This window comes from Coregonus clupeaformis, unplaced genomic scaffold (assembly GCF_020615455.1).
Source record: "Coregonus clupeaformis isolate EN_2021a unplaced genomic scaffold, ASM2061545v1 scaf0121, whole genome shotgun sequence".
Classification (NCBI taxonomy): Eukaryota; Metazoa; Chordata; class Actinopteri; order Salmoniformes; family Salmonidae; genus Coregonus; species Coregonus clupeaformis.
Genome location: NW_025533576.1, coordinates 252,955 through 266,251, shown reverse-complemented (window position 1 = coordinate 266,251; position 13,297 = coordinate 252,955). Strand labels below are relative to the sequence as shown.

At 44.5% G+C, this 13,297-nt stretch overlaps 1 protein-coding gene across 2 annotated transcripts; it reads left to right on the top strand.

Annotated features, from left to right (window-relative positions):
• Window positions 1-2,614: 2,614 nt before the first annotated feature.
• LOC121573376 (thioredoxin-like protein 1) lies at window positions 2,615-11,249 on the top strand. 2 transcript variants are annotated; one of them, XM_041885305.2, is made up of 8 exons: window positions 2,615-2,846; window positions 3,582-3,678; window positions 3,927-4,100; window positions 5,114-5,236; window positions 8,107-8,176; window positions 9,014-9,186; window positions 10,213-10,317; window positions 10,720-11,249. In XM_041885305.2, the coding sequence occupies exons 1-8, from the start codon at window positions 2,749-2,751 to the stop codon at window positions 10,747-10,749; spliced, it is 870 nt and encodes a 289-aa protein (XP_041741239.1). In that variant the 5' UTR covers window positions 2,615-2,748; the 3' UTR covers window positions 10,750-11,249. The 2 variants fall into 2 exon arrangements, with proteins under 2 accessions (XP_041741239.1, XP_041741240.1); XM_041885306.2 differs by having other exon boundaries at window positions 2,800-2,885.
• The last annotated feature ends 2,048 nt before the right edge of the window (window positions 11,250-13,297 follow it).

Below are 13,297 nucleotides of genomic sequence, written 5' to 3'. Positions count from 1 at the left end.
AACAAACAAGAGGCAGTGTCTCTGGTGGGTTGAGACTTTAACGCAGGGAGACTTAAAACTGTTCTACCTCACTTTTACAAACACGTCTCCTGCGCCACTAGGGGCGCTATAACTCTAATCCACTTTTATTCCACCAACAGAAACGTATATAAGGTCCTCCCTCATCCTCCCTTCGGCAATTCTGACCATGACTCTATTTTCCTGCTTCTTGTTTACAAACAAAAGCTCACACAGGATTTACCAATGACTCGCTCAATAAAGAAGTGGTCCAATAAAGCAGACGCGAGGCTACGAGACTGTTTTGATAGTACAGACTGGGATGCTCACTTTGAGGAATACAACACTGAGTCTTGCGTGAAAGCCCCTGTTGTTCCGGATGACCGTGGGATCTCTCTCTCTCTGTGGCCGATGTGAGTAAAACCATGAAACAGGTTAACATTTGTAAGGCCGGCAGAATACCAGGGCGCGTTCTCAAAGCATGCGCAGACCAGCTGGCAAGTGTCTTCACTGACATTTTCAATCTCTCCTTGTCCCAGTCTGTAACCCCAACATGTTTCAAGCAGACCACCATTGTCCCTGTTCCCAAGAGCACCAAGGTAACATGCATGAATGACTATCGCCCTGTAGCGCTCACATCTGTAATTATGAAGGGCTTTGAATGGCTGGTTATGACACACACATCATCATCCTAGACACCCTGGACCCACTCCAACTCCCATACCGCCCAAACAGATCCAAAGATCTCAATTGCATTTCACCCTGCCCTCTCCAACCTGGACAAGAGGGGAAATAACTATGTGAGAATGGCGTTCATAGACTACAGCTCAGCGTTCAACACCATAGTCCCCTCCAAGCTCATCACTAAGCTAAGGACCCTGGGACTGAACACCTCCCTCTGTAACTGGATCCTGGACTTCCTGATGGGACGGGCCCAGGTAGTGAGGGTAGGCAACAACGCCAACACCTCCGCCACGCTGACCCTCAACACGAGGGCCCATCAACTGTGTGTGCTTAGTCTCCTCCTGTGCTCTCTGTTCACCCACGAGTGCATGGCCACGCACGACTCCAACACCATCATCAAGTTTGCTGATGACATGACGGTGGTAGGCCTGATCTTCGACAGCGATGAGACAGTCTACAGGGAGGTCAGAGACTTAGCAGTGTGTTACCAGGACAACAACCTCCCCCTCAACGTCAGTAAGACCAAGGAGCTGATCGTGGACTACAGGAGAAAGAGGGGAGAGCACGCCTCCATCCATATCGACATCGACGGGCTCTTGTGGAGCGGGTCAAGAGCTTCCAGTTCGTTGGCGTCCACATCACTAAGGACTTAACATGGTCCACACACCCGCAGAGTCGTGAAGAGGGCACGGCAGCACCTCTACCCGCTCAGGAGGATAAAAAGATTTCGAATGGGCCCTCAGATCCTCAAAACGTTTTACAGCTGCATCATCGAGAGCATCTTGACTGGCTGCTTTACCGCTTGGTATGGCAAATGCACCGCCCTCGTCCCTCGACCGCAAAGCGATAAAGAGGGTGGTGCGAACAGCCCAGTACATCCATGGGGCCGAGCTCCCTGCCATCCAGGACCTCTATATCAGGCGGTGACAAAGAGAGCACGGCGCTTGTAACGCCAAGGTAGTGGGTTCGATCCCCGGGACCACCCATACACAAAAATGTATGCACGCATGACTGTAAGTCGCTTTGGATAAAAGTGTCTGCTAAATGGCATATTATTATTATTATTATAAAGAAAGGGCCGAAAATTTGCCAAAGACTCAAGCCAGCCAAGCCATAGACTGTTCACTCTGCTACCGTCCGGCAAACGGTACTGGAGCATCGGCCCTCGGACCAACAGGCTCCAAGACAGCTTCTACCCCCCCAAGCCATAAGACTGCTAAATAGCCACAAGACTGCTAAATAGTTAATTAATGGTTACCCGGACTATCTGTACTGACCCTATTTTGCACTGACCCTATGCACACTCACAAGATTATATATACACCACGGGAGGTTGGTGGCACCCTAATTGGGGAGAACGGGCTCGTGGTAATGACTGGAGCGGAATCAGTGGAATGGTATCAAATACATAAAACATGGTTTCCAGGTGTTTGATGCCATTCCATTTGCTCCGTTCTGGTCACTATTATGAGCCGTTCTCCCCTAAGCAGCCTCCTGTGATATACACAATATATACACACTCACACACTACACTGACACTCTCACACATTCACATACACTACATACTCACACACATAAAACACACAAGCATACCGACAACACAAACACACATTGAGCTGGTACTGGTACTCCCTGTACATAGCTCAATTTTTGTGTATCATATTCCTCCTGCTACTATTTTTAATTTTTAATTGTTTAACTCTGCATCGTTGGGAAGGGCTCGTAAGCAAGCATTTCCCGGTTAAGTCTACACCCGTTGTATTCGGGGCATGTGACAAATACAATTGGATTTCGATAGATTCACGTGAAGTAAAAACTGACCTTGGATCAGTACTTGTTTAATCGAAATATAATACATTCATTAAATTTCCTTGACTTGTTTGAGCTGTGGAGTTGAGCACGCCCTGCTTGGTTTTCATTGGTTAATGTCCAACATTTCGTCAAGGAGCTTCAGGAAAGTGTGTGATTCGAGAGTGGAGTTGAGTTTGGACAGTGTGCAACCGTGACACTGTTTTGTATATAATCTGTCATAAAATAAAATACACATTTGCAGCTGTATTCTGTAAAATGGTCGGGGTAAAGGTAATCGGAAATGATTCAGAATTCCAACCTGAGCTATCCGCCGCCGGCTCAAGGCTTGCCGTAGTGAAGTTCACGATGGCAGGGTAAGGTTCAAAATCTGTTCCCAGGCCTGGCTTTACTAGGTATGTAGCTGGCTAGCATGCTAGAGGTGATCTTAAACTGAAATGGGTGATCCACGTTCATTTGTGAATGTATAGCTAGCTAGTTGGTACATTTGTTTCGGATTTAACTGTGTATCAGTTGTTGAGTACTTTCAAACAGCTCTTTTTAAAAGCGTGACAAAATAGCAAACGGTAATTTAACTCTGACGACACTCCACGCTGTTAGCTAGCTAGATAGCTTAGCCAGCTATGACTTAGCAATATCAGACAGGCTAAGCTAGCTAGCTAGCTAGACTACTTGTTAACAGCATCATAGTAGTCTGGTACTAGCTATCTAACAATACAGTCAAATATGTTCTATATAGTTTGTGGTACATATAAGTAATGTTATCTAGCTAGCTAGCCACCTATCTAGCTAGTGGTTTTAATAGGCATCTACTAGCTAGCTATGCACTTCCATGTGAAGGGAACACAACAGCTATGTTTGCTAACATGAGTTAGCTAGCTAACCATCTAGATAACTAGCTAACTCTGAAGAAGAATGCTTGACTAACTATTGTTTTAGCTTTAGCTACTGCATATGTAAGGCTTACTTTTGCATTCCTGTTTTGTTTATAACAGCCATTGATAATAGCTAGCTAACTAACGTTAGCCAATTAACTACACTTCCGGGTTAGTTGACAATAGCTTCCTATTAAACTCCTCTTCGCTCCCCAGGTGTCGACCCTGTGTCAGAATATCCCCTGCTTTCAACATGTTGAGTAACAAGTACCCACATGTAATTTTTCTTGAAGTAGATGTACACGTCTGTCAGGTGAGGTTCTTTTTGTGTTACGAGCTTTAATAATACAACCTACTGTATCGTAATCAAAACACCAGGTACTCCATTGTTCAAGTTGTTGTTGTCGTAGGATACTTGGTAAACAAGAAGTGATGTATGGCCTCAAGACATGTCAACATCCTCTCATGTCATTCATTGAGCAATACAGATGAAGAAGTCTGGTATGTGTGGTTATGCATGTGACTAAGATTTCGATGTCAATCTTCCCTCTTCCCTCTCAGGCAACGGCTGCCGCCAACAACATCTCTGCAACGCCAACGTTTTTGTTTTTCCGTAACAAAGTGCGCATTGACCAGTATCAGGGTGCAGATGCCTCGGGTCTAGAGGAGAAGATCAAGCAGCATGTAGAAAACGACCCTGGAAGCAACGAGGACTCAGACATTCCCAAGGGATATGTGAGTATAATATTAACTGCATCACTCGGGTGAGTTTCCCAAAACGTAAAGATAATCTTTAGAATTAAGATCATCATTCGTCTATTGCCTACCAACTAGCTTACCGATCTTTATGTTTTTGGGAAACTCACCCTAGGCTAGTTATACTTCTGAGTTCTGTCCCTGGCCTCCCGACCAGGGCCGTGAACTCAGAATCCCTCCCTGTCTTCCTGAGACAGGACGTGAACTCAGAACCCCTCCCTGGCCTCCCGACCTGGGCCGTGAACTCAGAATCCCTCCCTGTCTTCCCGAGACAGGACGTGAACTCAAAACCCCTCCCTGTCTTCCTGAGACAGGACGTGAACTCAGAACCCCTCCCTGGCCTCCCGACCTGGGCCGTGAACTCAGAACCCCTCCCTGTCTTCCCGAGACAGGACGTGAACTCAGAACCCCTCCCTGGCCTCCCGACCTGGGCCGTGAACTCAGAACCCCTCCCTGTCTTCCCGAGACAGGACGTGAACTCAGAACCCCTCCCTGGCCTCCCGACCTGGGCCGTGAACTCAGAACCCCTCCCTGTCTTCCTGAGACAGGATGTGAACTCAGAACCCCTCCCTGGCCTCCTGACCTGGGCCGTGAACTCAGAACCCCTCCCTAGTCTTCCCGAGACAGGGCGTGAACTCAGAACCCCTCCCTAGTCTTCCCGAGACAGGGCGTGAACTCAGAACCCCTCTGCACCGTAACACAGCATACTCCAGATGCACCGTCAATGCTGACAGTATCCCAGGACAGGCCTCCGGAAGGCAGTAGCAACGTTTAGCATAAGTCAAAGCTAACCATCCTCTACATCAGCTCACATTTCTGTAAAGCAGTGTCAACATTTAGGGTGACGCTACACAAGTAGGTGCGAGAACCTCTGAACTAGAATTAAATCTTTCAGCTTTTTGTGCTTGCTTGTAATGTGCACTTAACATGGGGTTCACCTTGTGTGTGTCCTTTTAAAAATATATATATTTGTACTGTGTCTGTGCGTTCAGATGGACCTGATGCCGTTTGTGAACAAAGCTGGCTGTGAGTGCCTAAATGAGAGCGACGAGAGCGGTTTTGACAACTGCTTGGTCAAGGACACCACCTACCTGGAGTCTGACTGTGACGAGCAGGTGAGTCTGAGGATGGATGGATGTTAGCTCCTTCTTCTCTTTTTGGTCAGAGTGGTCTGAAATGTTTTCAGTCCAGTCACCTGTTGTGAGGTTTACTGGAAGTACCCACCATGTCCATTTGAAAATGTTTGCCTTGGTTTTGGAATTAATTGACGAGACCCAAGTGGAACACTGCCACATTTTCCTTCATTTGCGGGATGTTACCTTCTATTGATGTCAGTGTGGAAAAGATAGATGTATAATAACACCCCTCACTGAGAGACTCATAGATGTATAATAACACCCCTCACTAAGAGACTCATAGATGTATGATAACACCCCTCACTAAGAGACTCATAGATGTATAATAACACCCCTCACTGAGAGACTCATAGATGTATAATAACACCCCTCACTGAGAGACTCATAGATGTATAATAACACCCCTCACTAAGAGACTCATAGATGTATGATAACACCCCTCACTAAGAGACTCATAGATGTATAATAACACCCCTCACTGAGAGACTCATAGATGTATAATAACACCCCTCACTGAGAGACTCATAGATGTATAATAACACCCCTCACTGAGAGACTCATAGATGTATGATAACACCCCTCACTAAGAGACTCATAGATGTATAATAACACCCCTCACTGAGAGACTCATAGATGTATAATAACACCCCTCACTGAGAGACTCATAGATGTATAATAACACCCTTCACTAAGAGACTCATAGATGTATAATAACACCCCTCACTGAGAGACTCATAGATGTATGATATCACCCCTCACTGAGAGACTCATAGATGTATAATAACACCCCTCACTAAGAGACTCATAGATGTATAATAACACCCCTCACTGAGAGACTCATAGATGTATGATAACACCCCTTACTAAGAACTCATAGATGTATGATAACACCCCTTACTAAGAGACTCATAGATGTATAATAACACCCCTCACTAAGAGACTCATAGATGTATGATAACACCCCTCACTAAGAGACTCATAGATGTATAATAACACCCCTCACTGAGAGACTCATAGATGTATAATAACACCCCCTCACTAAGAGACTCATAGATGTATAATAACACCCCTCACTGAGAGACTCATAGATGTATGATAACACCCCTCACTAAGAGACTCATAGATGTATAATAACACCCCTCACTGAGAGACTCATAGATGTATAATAACACCCCTCACTGAGAGACTCATAGATGTATAATAACACCCCTCACTGAGAGACTCATAGATGTATAATAACACCCCTCACTGAGAGACTCATAGATGTATAATAACACCCCTCACTGAGAGACTCATAGATGTATAATAACACCCCTTACTGAGAGACTCATAGATGTATGATAACACCCCTCACTAAGAGACTCATAGATGTATAATAACACCCCTCACTAAGAGACTCATAGATGTATAATAACACCCCTCACTGAGAGACTCATAGATGTATAATATCACCCCTCACTAAGAGACTCATAGATGTATGATAACACCCCTCACTAAGAGACTCATAGATGTATAATAACACCCCTCACTAAGAGACTCATAGATGTATAATAACACCCCTCACTAAGAGACTCATAGATGTATGATAACACCCCTCACTAAGAGACTCATAGATGTATGATATCACCCCTCACTGAGAGACTCATAGATGTATATCACCCCTCACTAAGAGACTCATAGATGTATGATATCACCCCTCACTAAGAGACTCATAGATGTATGATAACACCCCTCACTGAGAGACTCATAGATGTATAATAACACCCCTCTCTGAGAGACTCATAGATGTATCATAACACCCCTCACTGAGAGACTCATAGATGTGTAATAACACCCCTCTCTGAGAGACTCATAGATGTATAATAACACCCCTCACTGAGAGACTCATAGATGTATAATAACACCCCTCTCTGAGAGACTCATAGATGTGTAATAACACCCCTCACTGAGAGACTCATAGATGTATAATAACACCCCTCTCTGAGAGACTCATAGATGTATCATAACACCCCTCACTGAGAGACTCATAGATGTGTAATAACACCCCTCTCTGAGAGACTCATAGATGTGTAATAACACCCCTCACTGAGAGACTCATAGATGTATAATAACACCCCTCTCTGAGAGACTCATAGATGTATCATAACACCCCTCACTGAGAGACTCATAGATGTGTAATAACACCCCTCTCTGAGAGACTCATAGATGTATAATAACACCCCTCACTAAGAGACTCATAGATGTATGATAACACCCCTCACTGAAAGACTCATAGATGTATAATAACACCCCTCACTGAGAGACTCATAGATGTATGATAACACCCCTCACTGAGAGACTCATAGATGTATAATAACACCCCTCACTGAGAGACTCATAGATGTATAATAACACCCTTCACTAAGAGACTCATAGATGTATAATAACACCCCTCACTAAGAGACTCATATATGTATAATAACACCCCTCACTAAGAGACTCATAGATGTATGATAACACCCCTCACTAAGAGACTCATAGATGTGTAATAACACCCCTCACTGAGAGACTCATAGATGTATAATAACACCCCTCTCTGAGAGACTCATAGATGTATGATAACACCCCTCACTAAGAGACTCATAGATGTGTAATAACACCCCTCACTAAGAGACTCATAGATGTATAATAACACCCCTCTCTGAGAGACTCATAGATGTATGATAACACCCCTCACTGAGAGACTCATAGATGTGTAATAACTCCCCTCACTGAGAGACTCATAGATGTGTAATAACTCCCCTCACTGAGAGACTCATAGATGTGTAATAACTCCCCTCACTGAGAGACTCATATTTTCTCCCCTACAGCTCCTCATTACGATGGCCTTCAACCAGCCAGTCAAGCTGTTCTCAATGAAGCTCCAGTCCTCTGACTTCGGTGAGTCCTTATTCTTCCTGGCTGCACCTAAATGTTGCTCAGTTCCTAGTAAAAGCACATGTACTAGAAAAGGAAAACCTTTTAAGTTTGACCCTTTTTCCCATGGAATAGATGTTGGCCTTTATTGGAATGATCATGGTTTATCATTTGTTGTGTTGTTGAGTTCCCTTGCTTGCTTTGGTTGCCTTGTTTTCTCATACATACCTCATTTCCCCCCTCTGCCTACTTCCTTTCCCCCCTCTGCCTACTTCCTTATTTCCCCCTCTGCCTACTTCCTTTCCCCTCTGCCTACTTCCTTTTCCCCTCTGCCTACTTCCTTTTCCCCTCTGCCTACTTCCTTTTCCCCTCTGCCTACTTCCTTTCCCCCCTCTGCCTACTTCCTTCCCCCCTCTGCCTACTTCCTTTCCCCCCTCTGCCTACTTCCTTTCCCCCTGCCTACTTCCTTTTCCCCTCTGCCTACTTCCTTTCCCCCTGCCTACTTCCTTTCCCCCCTCTGCCTACTTCCTCTCCCCCTCTGCCTACTTCCTCTCCCCCTCTGCCTACTTCCTTTTCCCCTCTGCCTACTTCCTTTCCCCCTGCCTACTTCCTCTCCCCCTCTGCCTACTTCCTCTCCCCCCTCTGCCTACTTCCTCTCCCCCTCTGCCTACTTCCTCTCCCCCTCTGCCTACTTCCTTTCCCCTCTGCCTACTTCCTTCCCCCCCTCTGCCTACTTCCTTCCCCCCCTCTGCCTACTTCCTCTCCCCCTCTGCCTACTTCCTCTCCCCCTCTGCCTACTTCCTCTCCCCCTCTGCCTACTTCCTCTCCCCCTCTGCCTACTTCCCTTTCTCCCTTTTACAGCCCAGGCACCAAAGTGTGTGAAGATCTTCATCAACCTGCCTCGCTCCATGGACTTTGACGATGCTGAGCGGAGTGAGGCCACCCAGACCCTGGACCTGGCAGAGGAGGACTTCAAGGACGACGGACTGATTCCACTGAGATACGTCAAATTCCAGAATGTCCAGAGTGTCACCGTAAGTCATTTAACACCAACCAATCACCTGCAGGCCCCTCACTTCCTGGTTCTCTCCTTCCCTCTTTTGTTGAGGTCACATGATATTGAAACGCTGCACGTACTTCAGTTGGTTCCTGTTCTAACACTGGAGAAGAAAGTATTGTCCAGTTCTGAACTGCAGACAGAGAGGAAGAGGGGACGCCAGAAGGCTGACTCCGACCCAAAATCGGACCGCAGAGCAAGGGAGGGGGGTTGGTTGGGTCTGTATGGAGGTCAATGAGACCAAGGGGGGAGTTTCTTTATGGAGGTCAATGAGTGTCAAATTTGGTCAACATAAAATGTAATTGCTAAGTGAGGCTTATTTGATCGAATAGAGGTTTCGTAATGTTTAGGTTGTTATGAATTACTGATAAACGCACGTGGCATCCTGGCAACTTTTGAGAAAAAACGATTTTATATCAGAGTTGTGCCTGTTGTTCACATGCGTATCTACTCTCTCATTGGCTAGAATGCTCCCACCTGATCCCGCCTCCTCCAGCCTGCCTTCTGCCTTTGCAGACTTTTATTCCCATTGTTAGAGCAGTCCAATGTCTTGTCAATATAATAGATCATATTTGGTGCAGGAAGGAAGGAAGGAAGGAGGAAACCACTTTAGACTATTGAGATGCAGCCCAGGTGTAATTAGTTATGTTAAAGTAGAACAATACAGCCATCTAGTGGCACAAAATAGTCATGTTTTTTTTGGTCTCAACCGCAGCCCACTAGGCTACACACAGCCGTGATATAGAATGCATGTTTACAGAAAATAATCAGGAATTTGTTGCTTGATTGGCAACATAGGTTCAAACTAAGACTGCAATAATTATATCCTTTATGGGCAGTTTCCCGGACAATGGTCCTAGACTAGAAAGCTCTTTCGGTGGAGATTCTCCATTGAGCATGCCAGGACAACGCTTAAACTGTGTCCGGGAAACTGACCGTTAGTTTCTACTGGTTGTGTCCCCCTGTAATGATGAACCCGTGATTCTTCCATGTGTCCTAACAGATGTTTGTGAAGAACAACCAAGGGGATGAGGAGACAACTAAAATAAATTACCTTACTTTTATCGGGACCCCTGTACAGGCAACAAACATGAACGACTTCAAACGGGTAAGATCAGGCCTCCCCCAGCAGCTATGAGACTATGATGTTGATGGAGTTTGTTGTGTTGATTTTGTATTCTGCACCTCTCTGGTCATATCAGGCCTCCCTGGTGAGATCAGGCCTAGCAGTAATGGTACAATCATAGCAATATCATCCAATGGTACATTACATTGATTTCAGCAGTAAAATCTGGCTAATGTGGCGATCTTAAATTAAATCGACAATGTGCAGTTGTTCCACTATACATGTCAATATGATTGTTGATATTCAGTTGATGCTGACAATAATTTGTGGTGAATGTTATCTGCTACTGCGTACACTATAGGAGGTTTTCCGTTGAAGTCTACTCCATTTGGGACCAGGAGGATTCCTGCACTGTTTACATGGCTGTGTTTTTATTCAACGTAGGTTGTGGGCAAGAAAGGAGAGAGTCACTGATAAGGAAGAGAGGAGAAAACTGCCCATATTGCTGCGATCATCCCCCCACCAGGACTTCCCTCTGTCTGTCTGCCAAAGCTGCCACTGGGAGGGTTAGGGTCAGCTCCACTGTAACACAACACAGATAACCAACGATGTGTCCCAAATAGCACCCTGTTTCCTTTACAGTGCACACTACCTGTTGGACCTGGTATCCCATCCTGAAGTAGGGCTTTGATCCAGAGTTGTCTGCGGTCAAATGTAGTGCATTGTAAAGGGAGATGGGTGCCATTATAAAGGGAGATGGGTGCCATTATGAAGGAAGAAGGGTGCCATTATGAAGGAAGAAGGGTGCCATTTGGGACACACCAACCTAATGTTTATACGAGCTGTCCTCCTCCTCGTCTGCCAGTGAAATCACCAAGATGAGGCAACTCACTCAATTCATTCAAACATTTTTATTGTAATTCAAGACAAAACACTGTAAATAAACACAATCCTTTTTCAAAGGCACGTTGGTATTTCATGTCTCTTGAATTAAAAAGTAAATTGTTGCTCCAAACCACATCACAAAGACAAGGACAATGGAGTTCCGGCACCTCACATCTTCTACTACTTGAGTTCCTGTATCTCTTATAAAATATTGCAGAGTTTCGGCACCGAAATGTTTTCAGTCCTCTTCAAGCACTGATCGTCCCTGTGGACACGCTGATGACTAAGTCTACTGCAAAAAGGGAAGAAGGAGATGGGATGGTAGCAGCATCTCAACACCAGGTGGAGGAGATGGATGGTAGCAGCATCTCAACACCAGGTGAAGGAGATGGATGGTAGCAGCATCTCAACACCAGGTGGAGGAGATGGATGGTAGCAGCATCTCAACACCAGGTGAAGGAGATGGATGTTAGCAGCATCTCAACACCAGGTGGAGGAGATGGATGGTAGCAGCATCTCAACACCAGGTGGAGGAGATGGATGGTAGCAACATCTCAACACCAGGTGAAGGAGATGGATGGTAGCAGCATCTCAACACCAGGTGAAGGAGATGGATGGTAGCAGCATCTCAACACCAGGTGAAGGAGATGGATGGTAGCAGCATCTCAACACCAGGTGAAGGAGATGGATGGTAGCAGCATCTCGACGCCAACCGGTGCGCGAGTCCACTTCTAATGGGGATGATGTAATGCCATTTGTGACCACATCATGTCACCAAAGCCTTTGCTATAACATCTTACACAATCGATGTAGCCTACCTCACTCCGGAGATCCCTTCTTTTTATTGAACGGTTGATTTCATCAGAAATACAGGCTTTGTTATATTGGTCATTTAGGGCTACGCTATGAATTTTTGGGAAACCAATATTTGCAAGAGGTGATTTTTAAGTTATTTGTGAGAGATTTATTTTACAGAACCTCATGCAGGAATTCCATGATTTAATTTTGCAATTAGACATGATCTCTTGGTAATTAAAATTAAAATGTCTACTGTGGATACAAAAAAGATGTATGTTGCTGGGTTATGTTTTCATTTGGATTAAATAACAAATATTGATATGTTTATTTATATTGAAAAACAAATATTCCTGGTGATATATTTTTGTTTAAACAAAATGTTGAGTAATTATTATTTTTAAGCCGGGAAAACCCCAGTATTAATATAACAGAATTGTTGACAATGCTACTCCTAATCAAACCAAAATCAAGGCTGCTAGATGGCTAAATTAGTTTTTGTTGTAGGCTATTTTATTTTCACTATTAACTTGCCACAGGAGAAAAATCATTGTTATTTTGAATAATCGATTATCTGACAATTGCATTAGCAGTAAAGGCCTATTTTATTTCTGACAAATGTGTCTGTGTGTGTGTGTGCACTATTCAGATTTTACATTGTATTAAACCTTTGACTGTGATTATAAATTGAGTGATTGAAGAGGACAGTAGTAGCCTATATTATGGAAGGGTTTTCATGCAGTGCCTTGCAAAAGTATTCATCCCCCTTGGCATTTTTATTATTCTGTTGCATTACAACCTGTAATTTAAATGGATTTTTATTTGGATTTCATGTAATGGACGTACACAAAATAATCCAAATTGGTGAAGTGAAATGAAAAAAATAACGGAAAAGTGGTGCGTGCATATGTATTCACCCCCTTTGCTATGAAGCCCCTAAATAAGATCTGGTGCAACCAATTACCTTCATAAGTCACATAATTAGTTAAATAAAGTCCACCTGTGTGCAATCTAAGTGTCACATGATCTGTCACATGATCTCAGTATATATACACCTGTTCTGAAAGACCCCAGAGTCTGCAACACCTCTAAGCAAGGGGCACCACCAAGCAAGCGGCACCATGAAGACCAAGGAGCTATCCAAACAGGTCAGGGACAAAGTTGTGGAGAAGTACAGATAAGTGTTGGGTTATAAAAAAACATCAGAAACTTTGAACATCCCACGGAGCACTATTAAATCCATTATTAGAAATTGGAAAGAATATGGCACCACAATAAACCTGCCAAGAGAGGGCCGCCCACCAAAACTCATGGACCAGGCAAGGAGGGCATTAATCATAGA

Excerpts from the sequence above, each read along its gene's own strand:
- LOC121573376 (XM_041885305.2), top strand. The coding sequence starts at position 2,749 with ATGGTCGGGGTAAAGGTAATCGGAAATGATTCAGAATTCCAACCTGAG. Across the intron at positions 5,237-8,106 it reads AGTCTGACTGTGACGAGCAG|CTCCTCATTACGATGGCCTT; the intron begins GTGAGTCTGAGG and ends TCTCCCCTACAG. Across the intron at positions 8,177-9,013 it reads GCTCCAGTCCTCTGACTTCG|CCCAGGCACCAAAGTGTGTG; the intron begins GTGAGTCCTTAT and ends TCCCTTTTACAG.